General features: G+C 50.7%; 1 protein-coding gene across 6 annotated transcripts in view; it reads right to left on the bottom strand.

Moving 5' to 3' along the window:
* Nucleotides 1-25,978, bottom strand: part of TRAPPC9 (trafficking protein particle complex subunit 9) — a 524,427-nt gene that overhangs the window by 108,113 nt on the left and 390,336 nt on the right. For all 6 annotated transcript variants that reach the window (XM_079901721.1, XM_079901717.1, XM_079901722.1 and 3 more), the window contains one exon: nt 11,239-11,391. In XM_079901721.1, the coding sequence (XP_079757847.1) occupies nt 11,239-11,391 (153 nt within the window). The remainder of the gene's footprint in view (nt 1-11,238; nt 11,392-25,978) is intronic.

Genomic DNA, 25,978 nt, shown 5'->3' with positions numbered 1-25,978 from the left:
CCTCACTAGATGTGTGTGTCTTCCATCGTCTGGCTTCATCACTCGCCTGTCCGCTGGGCGAGGGCAGAGCCCTCGTTCTGGGGCCTGGAACAGTGTCTGGATCGTCGTGGCCGCTCCATGAACACTGGCTGATGACTAAATGAATGCTGGCATGAGTCAACATCCCAGGTAAGCGGTGCAGGGGCCACATCTGTGTGTGTGTTTCTTTCTGTTTTCTTTCCTGACTCTCTCTGGGGGTTATTTTCACTTGTATGAAATTAAGACTTCAGAATATGGCATATTACTCCCTCTTGTTAAAAAAAAAAAAAAATCATGCCAGGCTTTTGAGGCTGATCGCACCCCGGTGCTTGAAGAACAGGAAGAGTGCCTAACAAACATGGCCAGGATGAGGAGCCTTTGAAATGATTAGTGAGAAGAGCAAGTTGGGATGTGAGTCATTACAAAGTTGCCAAATGGCACCGGGGCTTTGGAAACCATTCCAATAGCATATTTCCGTATTCGGACATGAGCCATAAAATTATACAGCTGAGCTAGCAAAGCCAATCACCTGCACGCACATCCCCTCCCCTGCAGCCCCACGAGCCACCAGAGCAGTCTTGTGTCTGAGCCTGGACACAGGAATGCAACCCTGGCTGACCAGTCAGCTATGCAGATGCTCTATCAGCCACTTTTAGAGCCCAGGTTACAATGTTATAGCGAGGACAGTGGACACGGCAGCGGCTTCTCTTTCCTAAACACATGGACTCTGGCGTTGGGGGCAAGAGGTCAACAGAGAATGATGATGAGGACAATAATTCCTATCATTATTTCTGCTAGAAGGAGTATTTCCAAAGCGAGTCCCATGAGAGAGGCTGTGTGCTAAGTGTTTAACATGTATCTTCTCAATTTAATACTATTTTCAAATTGAGTATGTGGTGGGTTTAAAATAGGGACTGTTATTTCCATTGCAGAGATTTTTAAAACTCAGGCCCATGGGGATAACAAGAAAGCAGACACGGCTAGGAAGTGGTAGGATTGAGGCCATCTGACCCTGGAGCCCACACTGCAGCCCACACTTTCAGACACTTTACTATGAACACAGTATCGATTCCTCACAATAAACCTGGAAGCCAGGACCCGTGATCCCCACCGGACAAACGAGGATCCTCTGTGCACAGGGCCGGGGCCCGGCCAGGACCCCAGCACTGTCAGGGGCAGAGTCACCGCCCGCTCCCAGCATGGCGCGTGGTGGCCAGCCTCTTTCCTCCAGCCCTGAGGGAGGCCCACGGGGAGCTCTCCGTGGTGCTGAAGTACCTGTCTCCCCCCCTTCAAGCCCTTCCTAGTCACCTGGGACGCAGCAATTAAGTTTCCAGGTCAGCCGATGGGTTCTTGCCCCCAAGATATACTCCTGTCCCTTAGGAGGGCAGGGGTGGTGACACTGCAGCAGGGGGAATGTAGACCACTGTGGGTGCCAACCAGGCTTTGCAAGTCTCCTAGCCACACCCTCAAGTAATGATCATCGACAACCCCTGTGCGCCTGGAACGTAAGAAAACTCAAGTGCCCAGCTCAGTGCATCCAACTCACATTCGTTCTGCCTCTGGAGCCTCCCACAGGCAGCTTCTGGCTCCCCGCAAGGAGCCACGCATCCCTCTCACAGCGCCCCCTGCGCCTGCCACTTCCTGCCTCAGAGCCACGGCTGAGCTCCCTGGAGCCACCGCACTTCACTCATGCCTCTCAGAGGTGGCGAGCCTCGCAGTGCGGGCTGGCCCTTGCTCACTGCCATTCCCGGCTCAAACCTGCCGGGCTGATGAGCGGCCAACTCTGCGGTCACGACTGCTTGGCCGCTCATTTCTGCAAACCAGTAAGACAGACTTCAGAGGGCTGCTTGTGGCTCCAAACCCAGGAGAGTAAGGGACGGTGCCCCTGGTCAGTGGCACTGCGCCTGGCACACAGGAGGTGCTCCATCAATGCTCAGGGCTTCTCACTGAGCACCTACTTACCTAAGGGGCATCTCACACAGTGCTCACAGCAACCTCGGGTTGAGGAAACCCCTTCGGGGATGTTAAGCCACACAGCCAGGAAGGGAGGATCCAATTTAGCCCTTCAGCTCCAGGTGCAGAGCTCCTCCCTGCCAGGGGGTGGGCCTGGATTCACATCAGGGTATCAATACCTACAGCGTGGGCTGTGGTAGCTGCTGGGGACGAGAAGACCCACCAGGTGAGATCCTTCCTACTTTCAAGAAGCCCAGCCTATTGTGCAAGGATGATACCGTAGTATTATTAGTCACCCATCGTTGTTAATTACATTTAATTAATCAATATTTGTGCGGAGCTTTTTTGTTTACAAATGTTTTCCTGCACATTGTCTCAGTTAATCTTCTACGAGTCTCGGGAACCATGGATATTTGCTTCCAAATCTTAAAAACAACGCCAGATGCTAGGAAAATGCAGAAAGTTAATAAAATACCTTCCCTTTCATTTTCTGCTAGCCCGTTAGCGGTGAAATATTCAGTCATGCACTGCAATCAAAGGACCGTTTAAAACCACGGAGCAGTTTTTGAGATCCTGCCTGTGTGTATGGGACTGAAGTTTACCAGGACCCAGCCTGATGCTCTGGAAGAAACGACTGTTCAGTCAGCTCTTCCCTTGGGGAACGTGCAGCCTGGCGGGGGGCAGGCCTGGGTCCTCTCACAGGAGAGTGCAGCACCGTGCTCTGAACACCCGGTTGTTCTAAGCGGTCTACTGAGACCCAGCCCGTGAGCTGCTGATGCAGATGTTCCTAAACAGGCCCCCAGGTGAGCGTTCCGGAGTGGGGAGCTCGCTGAGGAGCAGGCCTGCACCTTGGCACCACCCCCGCCAGGAAGATGGGTTGTCTGCGCCCCATGTGCCAGCTCTGGAGTGATAACCCCAGGTGCAGGGACTTAGCCCAGCCCCACTTCAGCTCAATCAATTAGCAAATTGTCACAACTAGAAATTACGCTAATGGAAAGGCTGCTTTGGGTGATTAATGAGCCTCTTTCCCATGACTCTGTCCTCCGATTTGCTTCACGAACTTTGAGAATGCTGATGCTGGGCTGTTCTCATCCCAGCAGGGGCGCCAGTGTCTGGGCTCAGCTCCCTGGACAGCGCCACGAACTGCCAGGGAGAGTCTGCACGCGGTCTTGCGGGGGGAGAACAGTCGAGTCAGAGGATGGAGGGCAGGCAAAACAGAAAGAGCCCTGTGGGGTAGGTGTGCCAATCAGCAGCGTGCCCGAGGAACGCTACGTCTCTTTGGCTTCATCTGAAAAATGGGGATAACTTGAAGGCCCTGGCAGAGACCAGATGCTCTTCTGCTCTTTTGCCCAACACAGAGCTAATAAGAGCACAGACTCTGAAGCCAGGCACCTGGATGAGAACCCAAGCTCTGCCACTTACTAGCTGGGTGACCTGGAACAAGTTAGGTAAACTCACAGGACCTCAGGTTTCTCATCTGTGGACTGTGGATAAAAACTACTTCACAGGGTTTTTGTAAAAACTGAGTAAATCTAGGTGAATTGCTCAGAACAGTGCTGGCATCTAGTAAGTGCCATAAGGTGTTAGCTGTTACTTAAGCTCTGTAATTTTATGATTCTATTATATAAGATACACATGCTCACAATAATTGTCATGCCGGAAGTACACAGAACGTGTAAAAGCCCAGCGTGCACCCAACCACATGAACACACCGCACGTTGACTCGTGTGCATGTGCTCTCTCTCTCTCTCTCTCTCTCTCTCTCTCTCTCACACACACACACACACACACACACACACACACACACACACACACAGATTGGGAACTTTGCTTTGCACACTAGGGAAAGTCCTTCCCCGCTCTCGTGAGCCGGCGAAACCTGAAATCTGCGCTCTGTGAGCCAAACCCTGATTCCATTCAGAGTAACTTCAAGGTATACATATTTGGGTTCGGGGGAGTCAAGAGTCAAATATGTGTCCCTCCCACCTCACTCCCTCCGTCCCCTGAAGGCTAAAGGGCCAGGGCAACTTTATATCGAGGGTCGGGAGCAACGCTTCTCTTGGGCTGGCGTGGCTTCCCCACTATGAGGATTAAAGGCCTAACCAAGTGATTATCCACAGCTATAAACACTCACTCCCTAAAGACAAATACAAGATGCAACCCTGCATGTTACTGAAGATGATCAAGGAATCAGCTGTACCGATAAAGGGAGCTACTTGTATTAAAATTCATTTAGATAGAACTCTCTCTCCTAAAATGACCATCAGAAAAACCTAGTGCACTGTTTTAAAGGAGTCTTATCTAAAAATACTTAACTTCTCTCAGGGAATGAGAAGACGGAGCTCCGTCAGAAGCATCTGTGAGAGTTAGCCAGAAGCCAATTAGAGAGGCTGGGAGGCCATCTCAGGCAATCCGGTGCAAACAGCGAACGCTCTGCCTCAGTCTATAAAGGGAGGAGGGCTTGGCTATCGGCAAATTCTCCTCTCTGGCGGGGATGCGGTCTGGGAAGCTGAGAAGCCAGGTGTGGCCGTATGCCAGGTGGCCTGTCCTGGTGGTGACCAACCAAACTGAGGACGTCGTGCCTAGAGTCTTACAGGGTTGACCCCAAGTACAGACTGATGACAGACGTCACAGCCGCTGCTGCGCTTCTGGGATTTATAGAGGGCCACTGGTGTCTGTGAGGCCAAACACACCACCATCAGCGGCACGGCCCGGGTCAGCCCTGGGAAGGCAGCCCCTCGGGGGCGCAGCCGTGCTCTCAAGAGAACGGCCACACTCCCCTTCCCAGTTATTAAGGACTCTGTGCCCTCTGTGTCCCCCGAAGACATTCCAGCCCCCACTCCGGGCTGCTGATTCTTCGGCACCTAAGGCCCACTGTACCACTGGGGTCCTTGAGCCTCTGCCTCACCCTCCAAGCAGCCAGATGGTTACAAACGCTCTCCAGACAGAAGGCGGGAGACGCGTGCTTACCAGACCAGACCACCTGGCAGAGACTCAGCCCAGATGGTCCAGGCCGCCAGCTTCGTGGGGATCAGCTGAGCTGGGCACCCAGTCCTTGTCGGGGAACCTATATGGGGTTGGATTCTAACAGGTCAGCAAGCATCTCAGCAAACCCTGAAATGCTCTCTGAAGAGAGATTTGCAACAAAAACGAGGAAAGCGAGAAGGGGCGCTGACAACAAGCTTGCTCCTAGCGTCTCCCGCATCTGTTTCCACCGCAGACAGCCTGCGCAGGGCTGCCCCCTGGAAATGGAGACGGGCTTCCACGCAGACGAATCTTGCTGGTTGCAAACTCCCTTCCTACGTTCATCACAGCACTCAGCGCAGTGCAACCAAGCTGGTGACCATCGGCTGCATCAATCAAATGGAAACCACTGAGTCACCAAAAGGTTTCAGTAGCTACATGGAAGGATTCCAGGCAGCACCGGGGTGGGGACGAGAGCACGCGCTCGAGCCCCATCGGGCAGAGTCCACACCCCATCTTGCTCACCGCAGTGTCCCCGGGGCTGGGCGCAAACCGCAGCACATCGTAGGTCATCAGGAAATAGCTGCTGACACCACCTGACCTCAAGAACAGCACAGCCTGGCAAGGGAGACAGTCCTGGGAAGAAAACAAACTTTCCTGTGCTCTGTAAGCAGTATTCCAAACAAGAGTTAAGCACTGAGAATTGCAGGACCCCAGAGGAGGGGCAGTTCCAGCCAGGGCCAGATGGCAGAGGGGGCAGAGGGTGCAGAGGGGGCAGAGAGGGCTCCGTGGAAGATGGAACACGTGAGGCCAACCATAAAGGACGACCCGCACCTGCTTCAATGCTGATGCTTGTTCCTCCGTCTCTGAATTACCGTGGAAAGTGAAAACAGATATGGTCAGCTTCCATACGTCCCCAAACCAGACGCTCTGGGTGATTGTCAGAACTGCCAACCCAGCCCCTTTCAGGCAGGCCCCAGCAGAGGTGGAGGTGAGGATGCCAGGGGACAGTCGTGGGGGAGGTCTGGCCCAGCGTCCCTTGTCCAGGAGAAGCCTCACCTGAGGCCGGGTCGCCTAAGCAGCACCGGGTCTTCCAGCAGGAAGCGTGTCCCCTGTACTGACACACCCTAGGGTCAGGGGCCGTGACGGCACCACGAGGGTGAGGCCTCACTTCAGGTTGACTTCAGTCAACAGGAAAATAACACACGTTCTGGGATCCTGGCTCTCCAGCTCCCGGCACCATCTCAGGTGAGTTACTTCATTTCCAAAATTTACTTATTTACTTCTTCTTTTTTTTTTTTTAGGTTAGGTCATACAGTTTTTTGTTTTTTTAAAAACACCTTTATTGGGGTATAGTTGCTTTACAATGGTGTGTTAGTTTCTGCTTTATAACAACTTATTTACTTCTTAAAAAGGGGTAGGTATTACCTGTTTTGTAGGTTTGAGGGCAAGTGCTAATATCCTGTCTGGCACCTGGTATGGGATCAGAAGGGCAGATACAATTGTGAGAACTGACCCTAACGGCAACCGGCAACCCGGACCAGCGGTCGTCATGGTGTTGAACGGATGGAGACACGGGCCTGACAGGTCACCACCTCCCTGCTGGACGCAGGAGACAGCAGAGCCAGACCTTCGGAGCCGGGGCTCCGGGCCCCAACGGTGCAACATCTTTGGTCCCAGCCCAAAGGCAAATGCAGACGGTCACTGGGTCACATGCGGGGCTACTACCTGCTACTGACAGAGTTCCGGGAGAGTTGGCTGTATTAAGGTTTCCCAATTTCAGTAAAAATGGTCCAACAGTGGCAGCTGGAGGGAACAAGAAGGTTCAAAGAAGAAGAATGGAAAGCAAGGGCGTGTTTATCCGGAAAGCGCGGACAGGCCTCTCTGTGCAGGCTGCCCCCAGGAGCCCCACCGACATCACCCCCAGGCAAGCTCCTCCCGCGAGATGGACGCACTCAGGAAGACATTCCCTTTCAAAGTCACCAGGCTGAGGTGGCACAAGGGACAGGCTAGGGAAGAGGGCGGGCTTCAGGACAGGTCTCTGTGAGGAGTCCTTCGTCCTGGGCGGAATAAGGATCGAAGCGCAAGGACAGGAGAGCCCCAGGTGTGACGGGGGCAAGCCTGATGGCAGGGAGGGCGCTGGTCCTGCAGGCGCCACACGACGGGGCTCCTCGCGGTACCGTCACCTCCCCCCACTACACTGGGAGGAACGGGAAACAGAGGGGTTAGGCTGAGACCCAGCGGCTGGCGGGGAGGGGTGAGGCGGGGGCAGAGCGCCTGCCGGTCCCACGTCCAGCTCCGCTGCCCGGCATCCCTTCCCCAGCCCCGCAGACAACACACTAAGTAACTGACACACAGGAGCCGTGCAAGCGGCGGTTTTCACAGCAGTGATGAGGATGGAAGTGATAAACAGAAAAGAGACAGGGATCGTAAATCTAAGGGCAACAAGCAGTATTCAGTTCATGAGCTCACTTGGCGGGGCCAGCGTGTAAACCCCACCTCAGGACCAGTGAGCGCCAGGGCTGAAAACACCACTAGGCCCCTGGCGCTCACTGCCCCTGGATGGCCAGGTGCCCTCCACCACCTCCCCCACATGAGGTCACCCTGTCCCTGCAGAGGTGGGTCTCCTGACCCACCGGGCAGCCTGCGGGGACCCGTGGACTGTGTTGGCTCTCGGCCAGTTACCAGGCTCCTTGTAATAAAGCCCGCCCTTTATTATAAGTGGGGGAGGGACGGACTGGGAGTGTGGGGTTACTAGATGCAAACTGTTACATACAGAATGAACAGACGGCAAGGTCCTACTGTGCAGCACAGGGAGCTATACTCAATATCCTGGGGTAAAGCATAGTGGAAAAGAATATACAAAAGAATGAATATACGTGTATAACTGAGTCACTGTGCTGTACAGCAGAAATAAACACAACATTGTGAATCAACTACACTTCAATGAAATATAAATTAAAAAGTAAAAATAAAAACAAAGTCTGCCCTGCATCTTTCACAGAGTGGCGGGGGAGGTCAGACGAGAGGAGGGACCTGAAAGCTCGGCTGGGTTGTACTGGGAGGGACAGATCTTCACGGCCTGCAGGGAGGCTGGGCTCTGCTGGAGAGCCCTGGAGGTCGATGCTCACAGGCTGCTGCGGGCGTGACCTGAAGGAGGAGGCCAGAGAGCCGAGCCCTCGTCTTCAGGAAGGGAGGGGAGGAGGGAAGGGGGCAAGGAGGCAGGCAGGGCAGCCCGACTGCTCCGCACAGCCTGAGAGACGCCTGGCCCCTGCTGCCCCAGACTGCATTCTGTACAACCAGTCACGGGGCAACTCAGGTCCCCAGTGTGTGTCAGGAATGTGCTTAGAATACTCCAGCCCTGCCGGTCCTTACCGCAGGAAAGCTGTCTCAGCCCTCCCGGGCTGCACCGTGAGTGTCCGTCTCTGCGTCTGCCCCTCCCGCAGCCTGGGGGCGTCTCCAGGGCTCAGCACACGGAAACAGCATACGTACAGGCTGTTAGCCAGGTGCAGAGTAGGTCTGGAGCTCCCGGTGTCCCTGCCACGTATCTGGATGTTGCAGATATGACCCAGACAGGTGTGCACACACCTACCGCAAGAGCCACAGTTTCCTTTAAAACACGTCTGTCCAGCCTTACGTGCCACATACGGGCCATTTTTATTACTACGGTGGGTGTCGAACTAGGCTCAAATTTTTTATGAAGTCTAAATATTGAGAAAATCTTAAAATGCATAATGAAATAATTAGCCAATTCAATCTTTGGTCTTTCCATCTGCTTGAATTTAGATTTACAATAGCAAAAGTCTGCCATCCATCCCATGCCAGATGTCATTACCAGATAGGAGGGGAAGTGGGGAGAGAGGGAATGTCCTTAATGCTAATTCTCTTCACTCAAATTCGCCTTTGGGGACAGTCTTCCAATCCCTAAACTAGGAGACAGGTGTGTCTGGCACATGGTAGGCATTCAATAAGGATTTGCAGCATGAATTATTAGTCGAACACAAAATAGGGAAGTCAGCTTCTTGAAAGAATCAAGGCTAAAACGAGAGAAACCCAAAGACATTTTAGTACGTTTTCAATAGTTTTCAAAGCCCGTTCAGAGTTTTGATGGTCAATATAACCCCGTTAGAAGGCAAGGACTGTGGGCTCAAGCAGGCCGGGGGGTTCAGTGCTGGCTCCTCCCCGTTTTCTGCAGGAACTCAGAGGCAGCTGCATCAGTAAGATGTGGTGAGAAACGCCCTGGGAGCTGTTGAGCGGTGCCGAGGACCATGTGGGACCCCTGGGGGCAGCACCCAGGAAATGACACTCGCAGGTGCTGCCGTGCGCCCTGGCTCCCAGTGAGGCCCAGTCTCCGTGAAACTTGGGGAGGCAGGGCCCCCCCAGTCCCAGAATGAGACCCCGCAGAAGGATGAACCCTTCCCACCGGGTGCCCGAGCACAGTGCCCCTCCTCCACGGGTGCCAGCCAGGCCTGCCTGGCTCTGCACGAGCCCTTGCACGAAGCCAAGGCTCCAGGACCCAGCGTGGCTCCATGCAGCAGGTGCGGAGCCTCCGCAACCCAAGGCCCAGAAAGGACCCTCCTGGCTCGTGCCAGGACGTAGACGCCAGGACTGAGCGCTAATGGCCTCCTTTTACGACCGCCCGCCCCCCGCCCCCTCCCCACCCCAGGATATGAGCACCTTCACCACGCTCCCCATGGGGACCTGGCCTGGCGGGGAAGCGCTTTGCCGCCGGCCACCCCCCCTGGGTGCGTCCTTGGCCGCACCACTTCCTGGCTGGACTCAGGGTTAGTCAGCTCACCCTGCTGAGATCCCGTTTCCCCAGCGGACCGTGAGAGGCGCCGACCAGAGAGGTGTGAACAGTTGACAGAGGTGACGGATGCAGCGAGCCTGGGGCGCGGCGTGGGTGCCGCCTTCCTCCATGCTACGACACTCTGCTCACTCAAGCAGCGCCGGCTGACTGGACCCTGACTCTGCTGAGAAGTGGGGTCACCGAGGGAAGGGCACCTCCCGCGGCCCCCCACCTTTTCACTTCTCTCTGTACAGAAGACAAACGCCTAGCTCCACCATGCATGCCAGGCTCCCTCCGTGAGCCCCTGAGCGCTCTAGTTTCTGGCGTCTGGTTCTCAAAGCCCTCCATCTACAGCGCTTTATCTGTCACAAGCCCCTCGGAGACAGGGGTCTTGTCTACCAAGCCCAGATTCACGTTAGCTGGTGCAAAGGAACTTGCCTCGGTCCTGGAAGCTATGCCTCCTGCAGCCTAAGGTTGCTTCCAGAATCCAGGGCGACGAGCCCACACAACAGCCTGTGACTATCCCACTTCCGCAGAACCAGTGTGTGAACAAGGTAATCAACAGACATTCCCATCAGAGTTGCCTCTTCCTGGGAGGCACCCTGAGCGAGCCATCCTCTCGCACCGTGCGAACTGTGGGGCATCTCCCACCCCTGTCCCCTTGATAAACTTCTACTCACCCTTAAAAAGCCCGCCGTGGCGACACCCCCTCTGTGAAGCCGCCCCTGACTGCCCTACCCCCGGCAGCTTCATCCTCTGAACCTCACAGCAGTTGCCATAACGCTCTGTCCCTGCTCCCCAGCCGTCCGTTTAATCCTCAGATGACGCACACGCTCTTTGGGACCGGGCAACCCCATGAAGCCCCGCCTGCGCACTGCAGTCCCTCAGGCCACTTGCCGCATACCCAACCCAAGGCAGGCACCGAGTAAAGACTGCTGGAAAAAACACGTCAATAGATAAGCGAACCTGAGTTTTCTCCAGAGCCCCACTCACCCAGCCGAGCGTCTACCACGAGCCAGGCACTGATCGGAAACTCAAGGCAGGGCCACTCATTTTATGAAACCATCTTTTTTGTGCAGTCCTCCTAACGCCCCCACCCCAGGCTTTGCAAAATGGCATCTGCGTGCCTTGCTGAGCTGTACAGCCTGATTTCAGTTTCCCCAACAATCGTATCCTGTGTTCAGCTGTCAGTATGTGGAACCTCCCGACCCCAAGCCCAGCGTTGATAGGTGGCCGTTAGAACCGGTCACTAACACAGATCTCAACGCTGACAGGAAACACGTGATCCAAGTGAGAGCAGCTCCGGCCCCAAGGAGGCCTTTCCTCATCCTGAACCTGTACTTCACTCGTGGGGCCCTGGGCGTGGTGGAAGGGTGAGAAAATGCCCACTCTTTGGTCCGTATCTCCCTGCCATGCCGTTTGTGAGTTATCTGTGGCTAGCGCTCAACAGCTGACCCCTCTGGGGTCCTCCTCAGGGATCCGCAGGTCGGGGTGGGCACCGGGAAAAGGATATGATGGTCCAGTGGATGTCCAGCTTGCTGTTGATCTCCAGGCCTCGGGCTTCCTGCCTCTCCTCCTCCAGCTCCTTGGAATTTGCAAACTGCCCCTTCTCCCCAGGGGATTCTGGGAAACTCTCAAAGTTGAACTTGTCCACTTGAATAGCCATTCTAAGAGAAGGGCGAAACAGAGCAGAGAATTAATCAGGAGGGCAATTTCTTCTGTGGGCTGCTGGAAAAGCAGCCCATGCCAGCATGAGACAGGATAATGAATCATTATCGTTAGTAATTCATAACCGATTCACTCCAAGAAAATGAAATAATTGACTCCCAGGGTAGTACCAGCTTCAGAGCTGGCTCAACACCGTTTAGCACGGAAGACACAGTCAGAATGTCCAACCCCAGAAGGAAATCTGAATTCTGGAATAGGGTAAGGCAGAGAGGAAGCAAGGGAAAAATCACAGAGGGGCGACCTGGCAACCACTTACCCCTGGGCCCCCAAAAGCCAGGGGGAACTGCAGCCTCGTCATCAGAGCCCTGCCTGCCGCGCTGCACTTCACCCTTGGCCAGATGGACTTGCTCACACACGCCGAGTGCTCCGCCAGTCGCACAGCTCCCCACCTGCCCACTTCCAGCCCCTGAGCCCAGGACCCCACCCTCCCTTCAGGTCTCGGCGCAAGTACAACATCCTCTACAGAGCCTCCCACACTGCTGCTGTGTCCCGCACTCGCAACCTTCTGGCAGTTTCCAGAACACTGCCCACACTGCTGCTGTGTCCCGCACTCGCAACCTTCTGGCAGTTTCCAGAACACACCAGGCTCTTCCTCCCTTAGTCTTTGTGCCCACAGCTCCCCACATGGGAATGTTCTTCTCCTGACCCTTGGCACAGCTGGAGGCTTTCATCCTTTAGATTTGAGCTTAAGAAAGGCCTTCCCAGCCCACCTCTCCACAGCAGCTTTCCATCTCATCCCTCCCCTCACCCCATTCTCCACTGCGGCATTCAACCTATTTCTGCAATAGCATTTACCATGAGCTGTAAATATTTACTTCTGGATTTGTTAACTGTCTATCAATCCTACCAAAATTCAGCTCCTTGAGGGCAGAGATCCTCTTGTCTTGTTTACCAGTGTTTCCCAGGCCTGGAAAAAAGCCTGCCGGGCACACTGGAGTAACCGGTTCAGAGAAGAAATGAATGAGTGAATTAAGATCCTTCCCTGGATCTAGGGGAAGACGACGGAACAGTAAGACGCGGAGATCACCTTCCTTCCCACAGATACATCAGAAATACATCTACACGTGGAACAACTCCTACAGAACACCTACTGAACGCTGGCAGAAGACCTCAGACCTCCCAAAAGGCAAGAAACTCCCCACGTACCTGGGTAGGGCAAAAGAAAAAAGAATAAACAGAGACAAAAGGATAGGGACGGGCCCTGCACCAGTGGGAGGGAGCCGTGAAGGAGGAAAGGTTTCCACACACTAGAAGCCCCTTCGCGGGCGGAGACTGCGGGTGGCGGAGGGGGAAGCTTCGGAGCCGCGGAGGAGAGCGCAGCAACAGGGGTGAGGAGGGCAAAGCAGAGAGATTCCCGCACAGAGGATCAGGGCCGACCTGCACTCACCAGCCCGAGAGGCTTGTCTGCTCCCCCGCCGGGGCGGGCGGGGCTGGGAGCTGAGGCTCAGGCTTCAGTCGGAGCGCAGGGAGAGGCCTGGGGTTGGCGGCGTGAACACAGCCTGCAGGGGGCTAGTGCGCCACAGCTAGCCGAGAGGGAGTCCGGGAAGAAGTCTGGACCTGCCAAAGAGGCAAGAGACTTTTTCTTCCCTCTTTGTTTCCTGGTGCACGAGGAGAGGGGATTGAGAGCGCTGCTTAAAGGAGCTCCAGAGACGGGCGTGAGCCGCGGCTAAAAGCGCACACCCCAGAGACGGGCATGGGACACTAGGGCTGCTGCTGCCGCCACCAAGAAGCCTGTGTGCGAGCACAGGTCACTCTCCACACCTCCCTTCTGGGGAGCCTGTGCAGCCCGCCACCGCCAGGGTCCCGGGAACCAGGGACAACTTCCCCGGGAGAACGCACGGCGTGCCTCAGGCTGGTGCAACGTCACGCCGGCCTCTGCCGCCGCAAGCACGCCCCGCACTCCGTGCCCCTCCCCACCCCCCCCCACCCCCCGGCACCTGAGTGAGCCAGAGCCCGCGAATCAGCGGCTCCTTTAACCCCGTCCTGTCTGAGCGAAGACCAGACGCCCTCCAGCGACCCACATGCAGAGGCGGGGCCAAATCCAAAGCTGAGCCCCAGGAGCTGTGAGAACAAAGAAGAGAAAGGGAAATCTCTCCCAGCAGCCTCAGGAGCAGCGGATTAATCCCCACAATCAACCTGATGTACCCTTCCTTCATCTGTGGAATACCTGAATAGACAACGAATCATCCCAAATTGAGGAGGTGGACTTTGAGAGCAAGCTTTATTATTTTTTCCCCTTTTCCTCTTTTTGTGAGTGTGTATGTGTATGCTTCTGTGTGACATTTTGTCTGTATAGCTTTGCTTTCACCATTTGTCCTAGGGTTCTATCCGTCCGTTTTTTTTTTTTCCTTTTTAAAACATTTTTTTCTTAATAATTATTTTTTTATTTTAATAACTTTATTTTCTTTTATCTTCTTCCTTCCTCCCTTCCTTCCTTCCCTTCCTTCCTTCCTTCCCTTTCTCTCTCTCTCTCTTTCCCTCCCAGCTCCAGGTAATATCAAACGGCGAAAATCTCCCACAGATCTCCCTCTCAACACCAGCACCCAGCTTCACTCAACGACCAGCAAGCTACAGTGCTGGACACCCTATGCCAAACAACTAGCAAGGCAGGAACACAACCCCACCCATTAGCAGAGAGGCTGCCTAAAATCATAATAAGTCCACAGACACGCCAAAGCACATCACCAGACGTGGACCTGCCCACCAGAAACACAAGATCCAGCCTCATCCACCAGAACACAGGCACTAGTCCCCTACACCAGGAAGCCTACACAACCCACTGAACCAACCTTAGCCACTGGGGGCAGAAACCAAAAACAACGGGAACTACGAACCTGCAGCCTGCAAAAAGGAGACCCCCAAACACAGTAAGATAAGCAAAATGAGAAGACAGAAAAACACACAGCAGATGAAGGAGCAAGATAAAAACCCACCAGACCTAACAAATGAAGAGGAAATAGGCAGTCTACCTGAAAAAGAATTCAGAATAATGATAGGAAAGATGATCCAAAATCTTGGAAATAGAATAGACAAAATGCAAGAAACATTTAACAAGGACCTAGAAGAACTAAAGATGAAACAAGCAACGATGAACAACACAATAAATGAAATTAAAAATACTCTAAAAGGGATCAATAGCAGAATAACTGAGGCAGAAGAATGGATAAGTGACCTGGAGGATAAAATAGTGGAAATAACTACTGCAGAGCAGAATAAAGAAAAAGGAATGAAAAGAATGGAGGACAGTCTCAGAGACCTCTGGGATAACATTAAACACACCAACATTCGAATTATAGGGGTTCCAGAAGAGAAAAAGAAAGACACTGAGAAAATATTTGAAGAGATTATAGTTGAAAACTTCCCTAATATGGGAAAATAAATAGTTAATCAAGTCCAGGAAGCACAGAGAGTCCCATACAGGATAAATCCAAGGAGAAACACATCAAGACTCATATTAATCAAACTGTCAAAAATTAAATACAAAGAAAACATATTAAAAGCAGCAAGGGAAAAACAACAAATAACACACAAGGGAATCCCCATAAGGTTAACAGCTGATCTCTCAGCAGAAACCCTACAAGCCAGAAGGGAGTGGCAGGACATACTGAAAGTGATGAAGGAGAAAAACCTGCAGCCAAGACTACTCTACCCAGCAAGGATCTCATTCAGATTTGATGGAGAAATTAAAACCTTTACAGACAAGCAAAAGCTGAGAAAGTTCAGCACCACCAAACCAGCTTTACCACAAATGCTAAAGGATCTTCTCTAGGCAAGAAACACAAGAGAAGGAAAAGACCTACAATAACAAACCCAAAACAATTAAGAAAATGAGAATAGGAACATACATACAGATAATTACCTTAAATGTAAGTGGATTAAATGCTCCCACCAAAAGACACAGACTGGCTGAATGGATACAAAAACAAGACCCATATATATGCTGTCTACAAGAGACCCACTTCAGACCTAGAGATACATACAGACTGAAAGTGAGGGGATGGAAAAAGATATTCCATGAAAATCGAAACCAAAAGAAAGCTGGAGTAGCAATTCTCATATCATACAAAATAGACATTAAAATAAAGACTATTTGAAGAGAAAAGAAGGACACTACATAATGATCAAGGGATCGATCCAAGAAGAAGATAAAACAATTGTAAATATTTATGCACCCACCATAGGAGCACCTCAATACATAAGGCAAATACTAACAGCCATAAAAGGGGAAATCGACTGTAAAACATTCATAGTAGAGGACTTTAACACTTTCACCAATGGACAGATCATCCAAAATGAAAATAAATAAGGAAACACAAGCTTTAAATGATACATTAAACAAAATGGACTTAATTGATATTTATAGGACATTCCATCCAAAAATAACAGAATACACATTTTCCTCAAGTGCTCATGGAACATTCTCCAGGATAGATCATATGTTGGGTCACAAATCAAGCCTTGGTAAATTTAAGAAAATTGAAATGGTATCAAGTATCTTTTCTGACCACAACGCTATGAAACTAGATATCAATTACAGGAAAAGATCTGTAAAAAATACAAACACATGGAGGTTAAACAATACACTACTTAAAAACAAAGTGATCACTGAAGAAATCAAAGAGGAAATCCAAAAATACCTAGAAACAAATGACAATGGAGACATGACAACCCAAAACCTATGGGATGCAGCAAAAGCAGTTCTAAGAGGGAAGTTTATAGCAATACAATCCAACCTTAAGAAACAGGAAACATCTCAAATAAACAACCTAAACTTGCACCTAAAGCAATTACAGAAAGAAGAACAAAAAAAACCCAAAGTTAGCAGAAGGAAAGAAATCATAAAGATCAGATCAGAAATAAATGAAAAAGAAATGAAGGAAACGACAGCAAAGATCAATAAAACTAAAAGTTGGTTCTCTGAGGAGATAAACAAAATTGATAAACCATTAGCCAGACTCATCAAGAAAAAAAAGGGAGAAGACTCAAATCAATAGAATTAGAAATGAAAAAGGAGAAGTAACAACTGACACTGCAGAAATACAAAAGATCATGAGAGATTACTACAAGCAACTCTATGCCAATAAAATGGACAACGTGGAAGAAATGGACAAATTCTTAGAAATGCATAACCTGCCAAGACTGAATCAGGAAGAAATAGAAAATATGAACAGACCAATCACAAGCACTGAAATTTAAACTGTGATTAAAAATCTTCCAACAAACAAAAGCCCAGGACCAGAGGGCTTCACAGGCGAATTCTATCAAACATTTAGAGAAGAGCTAACACCTATCCTTCTCAAACTCTTCCAAAATATAGCAGAGGGAGGAACACTCCCAAACTCACTCTACGAGGCCACCATCACCCTGATACCAAAACCAGACAAGGATGTCACAAAGAAAGAAAACTACAGGCCAATATCACTGATGAACATAGATGCAAAAATCCTCAACAAAATACTAGCAAACAGAATCCAACAGCACATTAAAAGGACCATACACCATGATCAAATGGGGTTTATTCCAGGAACGCAAGGATTCTTCAATATACGCAAATCAATCAACGTGATACACCATATTAACAAATTGAAGGAGAAAAACCATATGGTCATCTCAATAGATGCAGAGAAAGCTTTCGACAAAGTTCAACACCCATTTATGATAAAAACCCTGCAGAAAGTAGGCATAGAGGGAACTTTCCTCAACATAATAAAGGCCATATATGACAAACCCACAGCCAACATCATCCTCAATGGTGAAAAACTGAAATCATTTCACTAAGATCAGGAACAAGACAAGGTTACCCACTCTCACCACTCTTATTCAACATAGTTTTGGAAGTTTTAGCCACAGCAATCAGAGAAGAAAAGGAAATAAAAGGAATCCAAATCAGAAAAGAAGAAGTAAAGCTGTCACTGTTTGCAGATGACATGATACTATACATAGAGAATCCTAAAGATGCTACCAGAAATCTACTAGAGCTAATCAATGAATTTGGTAAAGCAGCAGGATACAAAATTAACGCACAGAAATCTCTGGCATTCCTATACACTAATGATGAAAAATCTGAAAGTGAAATCAAGAAAACACTACCATTTACCATTGCAACAAAAAGAATAAAATATCTAGGAATAAACCTACCTAAAAAGACAAAAGACCTGTATGCAGAAAATTATAAGACACTGATGAAAGAAATTAAAGATGATACAAATAGATGGAGAGATATACCATGTTCTTGGATTGGAAGAATCAACATTGTGAAAATGACTCTACTACCCAAAGCAATCTACAGATTCAATGCAATCCCTATCAAACTACCACTGGCATTTTTCACAGAACTAAAACAAAAAATTTCACAATTTGTCTGGAAACACAAAAGACCCCGAGTAGCCAAAGCAATCATGAGAACGAAAAACGGAGCTGGAGGAATCAGGCTCCCTGACTTCAGGCTATACTGCAAAGCTACAGTAATCAAGACAGTATGGTACTGGCACAAAAACAGAAAGATAGATCAATGGAACAGGATAGAAAGCCCAGAGATAAACCCACGCACATATGGTCACCTTATGTTTGATAAAGGAGGCAGGAATGTACAGTGGAGAAAGGACACTTCAATAAGTGGTGCTGGGAAAACTGGACAGGTACATGTAAAAGTATGAGATTAGATCACTCTCTAACACCATACACAAAAATAAGCTCAAAATGGATTAAAGACCTAAATGTAAGGCCAGAAACTATCAAACTCTTAGAGGAAAACATAGGCAGAACACTCTATGACATAAATCACAGCAAGATCCTTTTTGACCCACCTCCTAGAGAAATGGAAATAAAAACAAAAATAAACAAATGGGACCTAATGAAACTTCAAAGCTTTTGCACAGCAAAGGAAACCATAAACAAGACCAAAAGACAACCCTCAGAATGGGAGAAAATATTTGCAAATGAAGCAACTGACAAAGGATTAATCTCTAAAATTTACAAGCAGCTCATGCAGCTCAATAACAAAAAAACAAACAACCCAATCCAAAAATGGGCAGAAGACCTAAATAGACATTTCTCCAAAGAAGATATACAGACTGCCAACAAACACATGAAAGAATGCTCAACATCATTAATCATTAGAGAAATGCAAATCAAAACTACAATGAGATATCACCTCACACCAGTCAGAATGGCCATCATCAAAAAATCTAGAAACAATAAATGCTGGAGAGGGTGTGGAGAAAAGGGAACACTCTTGCACTGCTGGTGGGATTGTGAATTGGTACAGCCACTATGGCGAACAGTATGGAGGTTCCTTAAAAAGCTACAAATAGAACTACCATGTGACCCAGCAATCCCACTACTGGACATATACCCTGATAAAACCATAATTCAAAAAGAGTCATGTACCAAAATGTTTATTGCAGCTCTATTTACAATAGCCAGGGGATGGAAACAACCTAAGTGTCCATAATCGGATGAATGGATAAAGAAGATGTGGCACATATATACAATGGAATATTACTCAGCCATAAAAAGAAATGAAATTGAGCTATTTGTAATGAGGTGGATGGACCTAGAGTCTGTCATACATAGTGAAGTAAGTCAGAAAGAGAAAGACAACTACCGTATGCTAATACATATATATATGGAATTTAAGAAAAACAAATGTCATGAAGAACCTAAGGGTAAGACAGGAATAAAGACACAGACCTACTAGAGAATGGACTTGACGATATGGGGAGCGGGAAGGGTAAGCTGTGACAAAGTGAGAGAGTGGCATGGACATATATACACTACCAAACGTAAAATAGATCGCTAGTGGGAAGCAGCCGCATAGCACAGGGAGATCAGCTCGGTGCTTTGTGACCACCTAGACGGGTGGTATAGGGAGGGTGGGAGGGAGGGAGACGCAAGAGGGAAGAGATATGGGAACACATGTATATGTATAACTGATGCACTTTGTTATAAAGCAGAAACTAACACACCATTGTAAAGCAATTATGCTCCAACTAAAAAAAATAAAAAGATCCTTCCCTAACACCCCAGGCCAACGTTTATCTCCCGCCCACCGCCACTGTTGCCCAGCCCGCACACCTGTATCCACGTTCAACTGAGTCCCCAGGTGCTACAGCCCCTGGTCTCTAGAAGGCAGGAGGGCTCTAGCTAACCACTTGCAGCTGGCCTCCAACTCCCACTCCCATGCCCCTGACAGGCGCATAGCCAGGGGCTGTGTCTTACTGATGCTGGAAATCCTACCTCTTGGCATGAAAATAGGCATACAGCAGGTACTCCACAAAAATGTGTTACATGGATGGATAAAGAAAGGGGGGGAGAGAGGGGGGGAGAAAGGGGGGCTCCTTCGTGTCAGGCCCTGAAGATGACTGTCACTCAACGCATAAAAGTAGGCATTTTCTTTTATTTCACAGTCTGTGCTGTGGCCAAAATATTCCGCTGAGCCTCAGCATGTTTTAATTGGCCTTTGAAGCTTCTTCTTTAACAACCAGGAACTGGTATTCAGGGTGTATAAACATAAGATTAAACCCAAGGAAGAGGTCTTGAGAGCTTGGAAAGGACTACTGGAACATTGGTAAATCCACAGCATTTGGCCAGGAGCGTGACGTTTGAGGGTCAGCTACTGAAGAGTCAGAGGCACTTCTGTGTAAGCGCAGAAACAGTGCATTTCATAGCAAGGACCACTTTCGACAAATTACATTTACTGTTCTTTTCGGATTATACAAGTAGATAGGCTCACTGTAAAAAGCTGGAAAATAGAGAAAAGCACTCGAAAGAAAAAGCACTCAATCTTATACTCTAAGGTTGGTCTATTAATTCTATAGTCTTTTTTCTAAGCACTCGTATTTTAATGTAGTTTAAATCATTATATAAGCATACATACAAGTCATTATATAAGTATTAAATATATGTGACCACACATACATATACACATAATTTTAAGACTTGCTTTCCTCTCTTAATATAGGATGAGCAATTTCGCATCATTAAAAATTAGTCTGGGGCTTCCCTGGTGGCACAGTGGTTGAGAATCCGCCTGCCAATGCAGGGGACAGGGTTTGAGCCCTGGTCTGGGGAGATCCCACATGCCGCGGAGCAACTGGGCCCGTGAGCCACAATTACTGAGCCTGTGCGTCTGGAGCCTGTGCTCCGCAACAAGAGGGGCCGCAACAGTAAGAGGCCCGTGCACCGCGATGAAGAGTGGCCCCCGCTCGCCGCAACTAGAGAAAGCCCTCGCACAGAAACAAAGACCCAACACAGCCATAAATAAAATTAATTAATTAATTAATTTTAAAAAATTAGTCTGCAGAATATTCTATTATATGGCTGCATCATAATTTACTTAACAATTCTCTATTTTACTTAACAATCTAATTTACTTAACAATCCCTATTTCTCATACTTTCAGGTATTTTCCATTCTTTAAAAACTTACTGGTGAAAAAAATCGTAACAACCATCTTTGTGCTTAAATTCGTTCTCTGCATTTATGACTGTCTGTTAGACTCCATTCTAGAGGCGGAATTACTGATTTGAGGGTGTGAAAACCTTTGAGGTTTGGAGGCAGAGGACCAAGTTCCTTCCCAGAGACTTCTTCCTGAGGTACACTACCCCGAGCAGTGCGGGCGGGCATGCGCCTCTCTGCACCCTTGCCAATACTGACGATGATCAATTTTTAATCTGTGCTAGTAAGAGGCAAAATGCTGCCTCGCTGATGCTTCAATTTGCAGGTCTGTCTGAATTACTCCCGAGGCTGCACATTTTTTCAGGAGCTTATTAGCCATTTATCTTTCTTCCCCTGTGAGTGCAGCCAGAGTGCTTCTAATTTCCCACCCGGCAGAAGCGCTTCCTACGTCCAAGCTAGCCCGGAGCAAACTAGTGCTCTCTTCAAACAAAAGGTCAGAATATTTCGTAAGTTTCACTAAAAAGGCCAAATTCAGCTCATCGTCTGATAACTCAAAAAGAACTAATAACTGTCACCTGTCAGATGGGTGTGGACACATCCTAATACCCAGCTGTCTTCTGGTCGAATGCAAAAAGGGAGAGAGGCCCGGCTCTCAGCAGCCTTGGGGTCAGAACACACATTGGACACTGGACACCAGGATTATATTTGTGTGACCGTCTTTGGGGGGGGGGGGCTCTTTCAAACAATTTCTGACTGCGTAAGCGTCATACTATATGACCCATCTCCACCCTTCAGTAAAGTGTAGCCAGGTGTGCCCACAGAACAGGAGAGGAAAAAAAAATGCAATGCAACGAACACTTATCGCACACCCAGCCCTGGGCTAGGTATTTTCAATACACATTCATCTTTTTTCCTACTGTGGCCTGAGGATGAGTGTGATTTGCTTCCTTTTACAGATGCAATGACGCTCTGTGGGCATAAACCACCTGCCCAGTGTCACAGAGCTGGCAGTCCCATCAAGAGCCGGCCGCTCAGACTCAGCGCTGCTCTGGTTTTTGCTGTATCTGGCTCTCCATTGCTTAGGCAGTGTACCTAAAAGGTAATGGTTTTTGCTCGTGCTGTTTTCAGAGCCGGCGTGGGACACAGACCCGGTGACCGCGGGCCTGCCATCCACAAGAACCAGCGCACCCCCAAACGTACAACAGCCCTCCTGCCCCAGCAGCCCCAGGTCGCGTGCTGCCAGCAGATGTCCCAAAGGCAGTGTCCCTCCTCTCCCACAGATGACGAAATCGAGGCACCAGAAGTTGAGTGGCTCACCTAGGGGCACCCTGCTTAAAATCCTGCAGCCACGGTGGCAACTCCAGGACCCGAGGATTACCCCCCCACCCAAACCCCAGAGGAGCACTGTCCACCTCTACGTCTCTATCTACGTGGGCCTGGGGCACGGTCCTGAGCCCCGCCGCCCTCCTCCTTCCTCCCCTCCAGGAAGGGCCCGGCAGCAAGGCCGGGAAACATTTCCCAGAGCCGAGTCCTTACACGTGAGCTCTCCGCCCGCCGTGACACGCACACCGGTCCCAAGGGCCAGCACTGTCAGAGGGGGAGTCACAGCCTGGTGCCCTGGGAGGCACCCTTGCTCCAGGTGCACCCGCAGACGTGCCAAGGGGCCCCCTGGCTGGGGGCAGCAGTGCTCCCTGGTGACGCAGCAGGTCCAGAGCCCATCACAAAGCAGCTGCTCGAAGAGGAGGCGGCCCCACGGCCGTCAGGGCCGCTTATGGAGGAACTGAAGCAGAGCTGCTGGGAGCCCCTTGTGGAGAGGAGGACGGGAAACCCAGGAAGAGGATGGGAAACCCAGAGCCACCTAGCGGAGGTGGGGAGGGAGGGAGGGAGGGAGGGAGGAAGACCATCTACTGCAGCGGCCCCCGGAGGGAAGGGAGCTGAGGCCCCGGACGGCAGCCCACGTCCACCCCATGGGCACCGAGGCGGCAGAGGGCACAGAGCAGGGGGCCCCGGCTTGGGAGCAGACCACCTGGGCTGGACCCCCAGCTCTGCCCCGACTTGAACATGACCTTGGCCGTGGCCCTCCACTTCCCTGAGCACCTCTGTGGAATGCGGTCGGCAGTAGTGACCTAGAGGGCGGGCGAGGGGTCAGCGTTCTTACTCAGTGCTAGTGACCACGCCATCAGAGGTCAGCTCCGCCACAAGGCTCGGTCACAGCACAAACCCTCTTGGAAGGGTGGCACTGCCTCACAGTGCAAAACCCTGCACCCAAACTGGGGCTAATAAGCCCCGTCTTGTAAGATTTTGTGCAGATTAAGTAAGACGGTCCGCAAGTGTCCAGCACACCACAGCATCCTACAAACAGTGGCCACTGCCACGATTATCAATCCCACCTTACATATGGGGAGACTAAGGGGCTGGGAAGTTAAGGAAATAACCTGAGCTGCTCACGGAAGAGCTGAGATTCGGACCTGAATGAAGTTCTGATGCTGACCCAGCACCCTAGCGAATTCCCCAGCCTCCTAACCGTACAGCCCCACCACCATTCAATTCTCTTCATCTTTGCCGCATCGGAGTGAAACAGAATTAATACTGCTATTGAATGCCAATTTTCACGTTTAATTTTATGGCCAAATGTGACAATAATAGTCAAGAGTTGGCACTAAAAAAAGGTGCTATGATTTTTGAAGAGTCTATAAAAAAGCGGTGGTTTTTAAAATACCGTATCATATGATTCAGCCTTTGAACAGCTGATAACCTCGCCAGGGAAGTCATAATGATGACATTTAAATACAAATCAAGGAGTCGGATTTAGAAGGACTATCCACATATAATTAAATTGAACCTTCATTGGGAGATAATTGATAGTTATACGACGGTATTCTAAATTTATGTGGCGCATCCTTCGGAGTCTATTTGACTATGCAGAATGCCAGCCTACTTCTCTGTTTTATAATGAAGTACAATCCAAGTGAAAGGGAAGCGGCCAACCTTCCAGAGTCATCCATCCTGAATGAGAAGAACTTTTGGCAGACAAGAAAACGGCATCAACACCGACAACCTGGATCACACCCAAGAAGATCATTTTCACCTTAAGCCTCATAGATCAGTTATGGTTTTTTAAAAAAAACACCTTCCTTATTATTGTTTTTAATTGAAGAGAACTGTATTCTAAAAATCAAAGCACCATCAGGGATCGCACCAAACACAAGAGTGGCAGCACCCGTGGCCACGGGGGGCCCGGCATGTGCCTCACCACCACCAGCTACGTCCGTCCCCACGGCAGCCCTGGCGGGATCACACACACGTGCTGCCCAAGGCCACAGGGAAGGCAAACGGGGCAGAGGACTCGTAACCAGGCCTGGACGGCCCGAAGCCCGCGGCAGGCGAAGACGTGGGTCCGGAGAGGTGTCCCTGCTCCCCGCGCTCCGGGCACACGCAGGGCTGGTGCAGCTGAAGGACAGAGCGCTCGGCAGGGTCAGTGCAGCTCAGACACAAGCACAGGCCTGGGAGCCAGGGCTCCACCCTCTAGCTGGTACCACGCAGAGGCTGGGATCCACCTGGAGGGGAGAAAGCTGAGGTGATGCCAGCTTCAGACAGACCCCAGCCTCTCTTGATCGCCGAGTCTGCCTCTGAGGTTCCAGCCTGTCTGAATCTCCTGTTCCTCATCTGTGAGTTGGAGGCTGTCCAGGGCCCACCGACCTCCTGCCTGGGTCTCTGTGAGTTCAGCGAAGGCCAAGGGTAGGGACTGGAGTGGGGACCATGGCCTCTTGATGCCGAGACAGCTTCTCGGAAGAATGACCACGTGGTGTGATCATGGGCGAGGGACCAGCTGGGTCCGCAGGAGAAGAGGACCAGGGACCCCATGTGACATCCCCCGTCACACTCCCCCATACTCGTGCTCCCCCGTCGTCCACACACGGGGACCCCAGGGTACTGCCCCATCTTACAGACGGGCAAGCTGAGGGCAAACAGTCCTCCTCCCCCAAGGACCTGCCCTCCTGGGGCCCCTCGCCTGTCCTCACCGTTTCCTCCAGGCAGCTAACTCCACTCCCTCGCTCCAAGACTCAGCCTCCCTGCGAAGCCTCCCTGCCTCCCATGCTGCCTTTCAGGCTGGCTGGGGCACCCCCGTGTCACTGTGCCCCCATCGTCCCCAGCGTCCTGCCCTCCTCCTCCCCGAGGGCGGCCAGGGCTCTGCCGACCCATCTCCGGGCCAGGGCTGCTTCCGCCACAGCCACGTGTGCAGCCTCCGAATTACCCCCGCAACGCCGACACCTCCTGTATAAAACTGATGTGAGTTTATTCTGTATTAGAGAAAAAGAAACAAAGCAATGCTTCTAATGTCCAGAGGCGCTGGCTCTGAAGCATCGGAGTGTCCCCTTCCATCTCAGCCAACGTTTCTGCGGAAGCACAACCCCGTACCTTGCGTTTCTGTACACGAACAATTGTTTTGGGACCCGTTAAGTACCTTTCTCGGCGCAGAAAATAGTGCTTAATTAATAAAATGAGATTTACTCCTAACGTCATTGAGCTGCCAGCTGATGCCCCTGAAACTGCGGGAAGCAGAGTGAGGGCTGGATCCCGGCTTTCCGGGGCCACTTTTCATTGACTTCTCTCTGCTAGGCCTCCTGCGGGGGGGGCCCTTGCCATCTCGACAGGGCTGGCCGGCCTGCTGGATCCCTGCCACAGGGTTCGGCAGAGGCAGGGACAGCCGGGGCCTCTGTAGTGCGGTGGAAAGGGGCGGGATGGCAGGCCAGTGGGCTGGGGTTCAAGCGCGACTCTGCTCCTGATGGGACGTGGGATCCAGGGCGGGTCACCTGACTTCAGGGCACCCTCTGGGATGGCGAACTGTGTGGAGGAACGAGCACGGGCTTTTTGCAGCCACCCAGACCTGGATTCTAAATCCACGCTTGGTCACCTAGGAGCTTGGTGGCCAGAGGCTGTGCAAAGCAGTTAGGCCATGTGAACAGGGAGCACAGTACAGTTTCTTGTCCTCTGGGGTGTGTGCTGTGACCAGGAAGGTGGGCTGTAAGGTCCCTCTGGCAGCCCAGTTACCTGTGATGATTAAGAACTCACATGGGAACTGGGTATCTGACATGGGGGTTAGTCAGGATTGTGGGGAATTTGGAC

Source organism: Stenella coeruleoalba, assembly GCF_951394435.1.
Source record: "Stenella coeruleoalba genome assembly, chromosome: 17".
NCBI lineage: Eukaryota > Metazoa > Chordata > Mammalia > Artiodactyla > Delphinidae > Stenella > Stenella coeruleoalba.
This window is presented reverse-complemented; position numbering and strand designations above follow the sequence as displayed.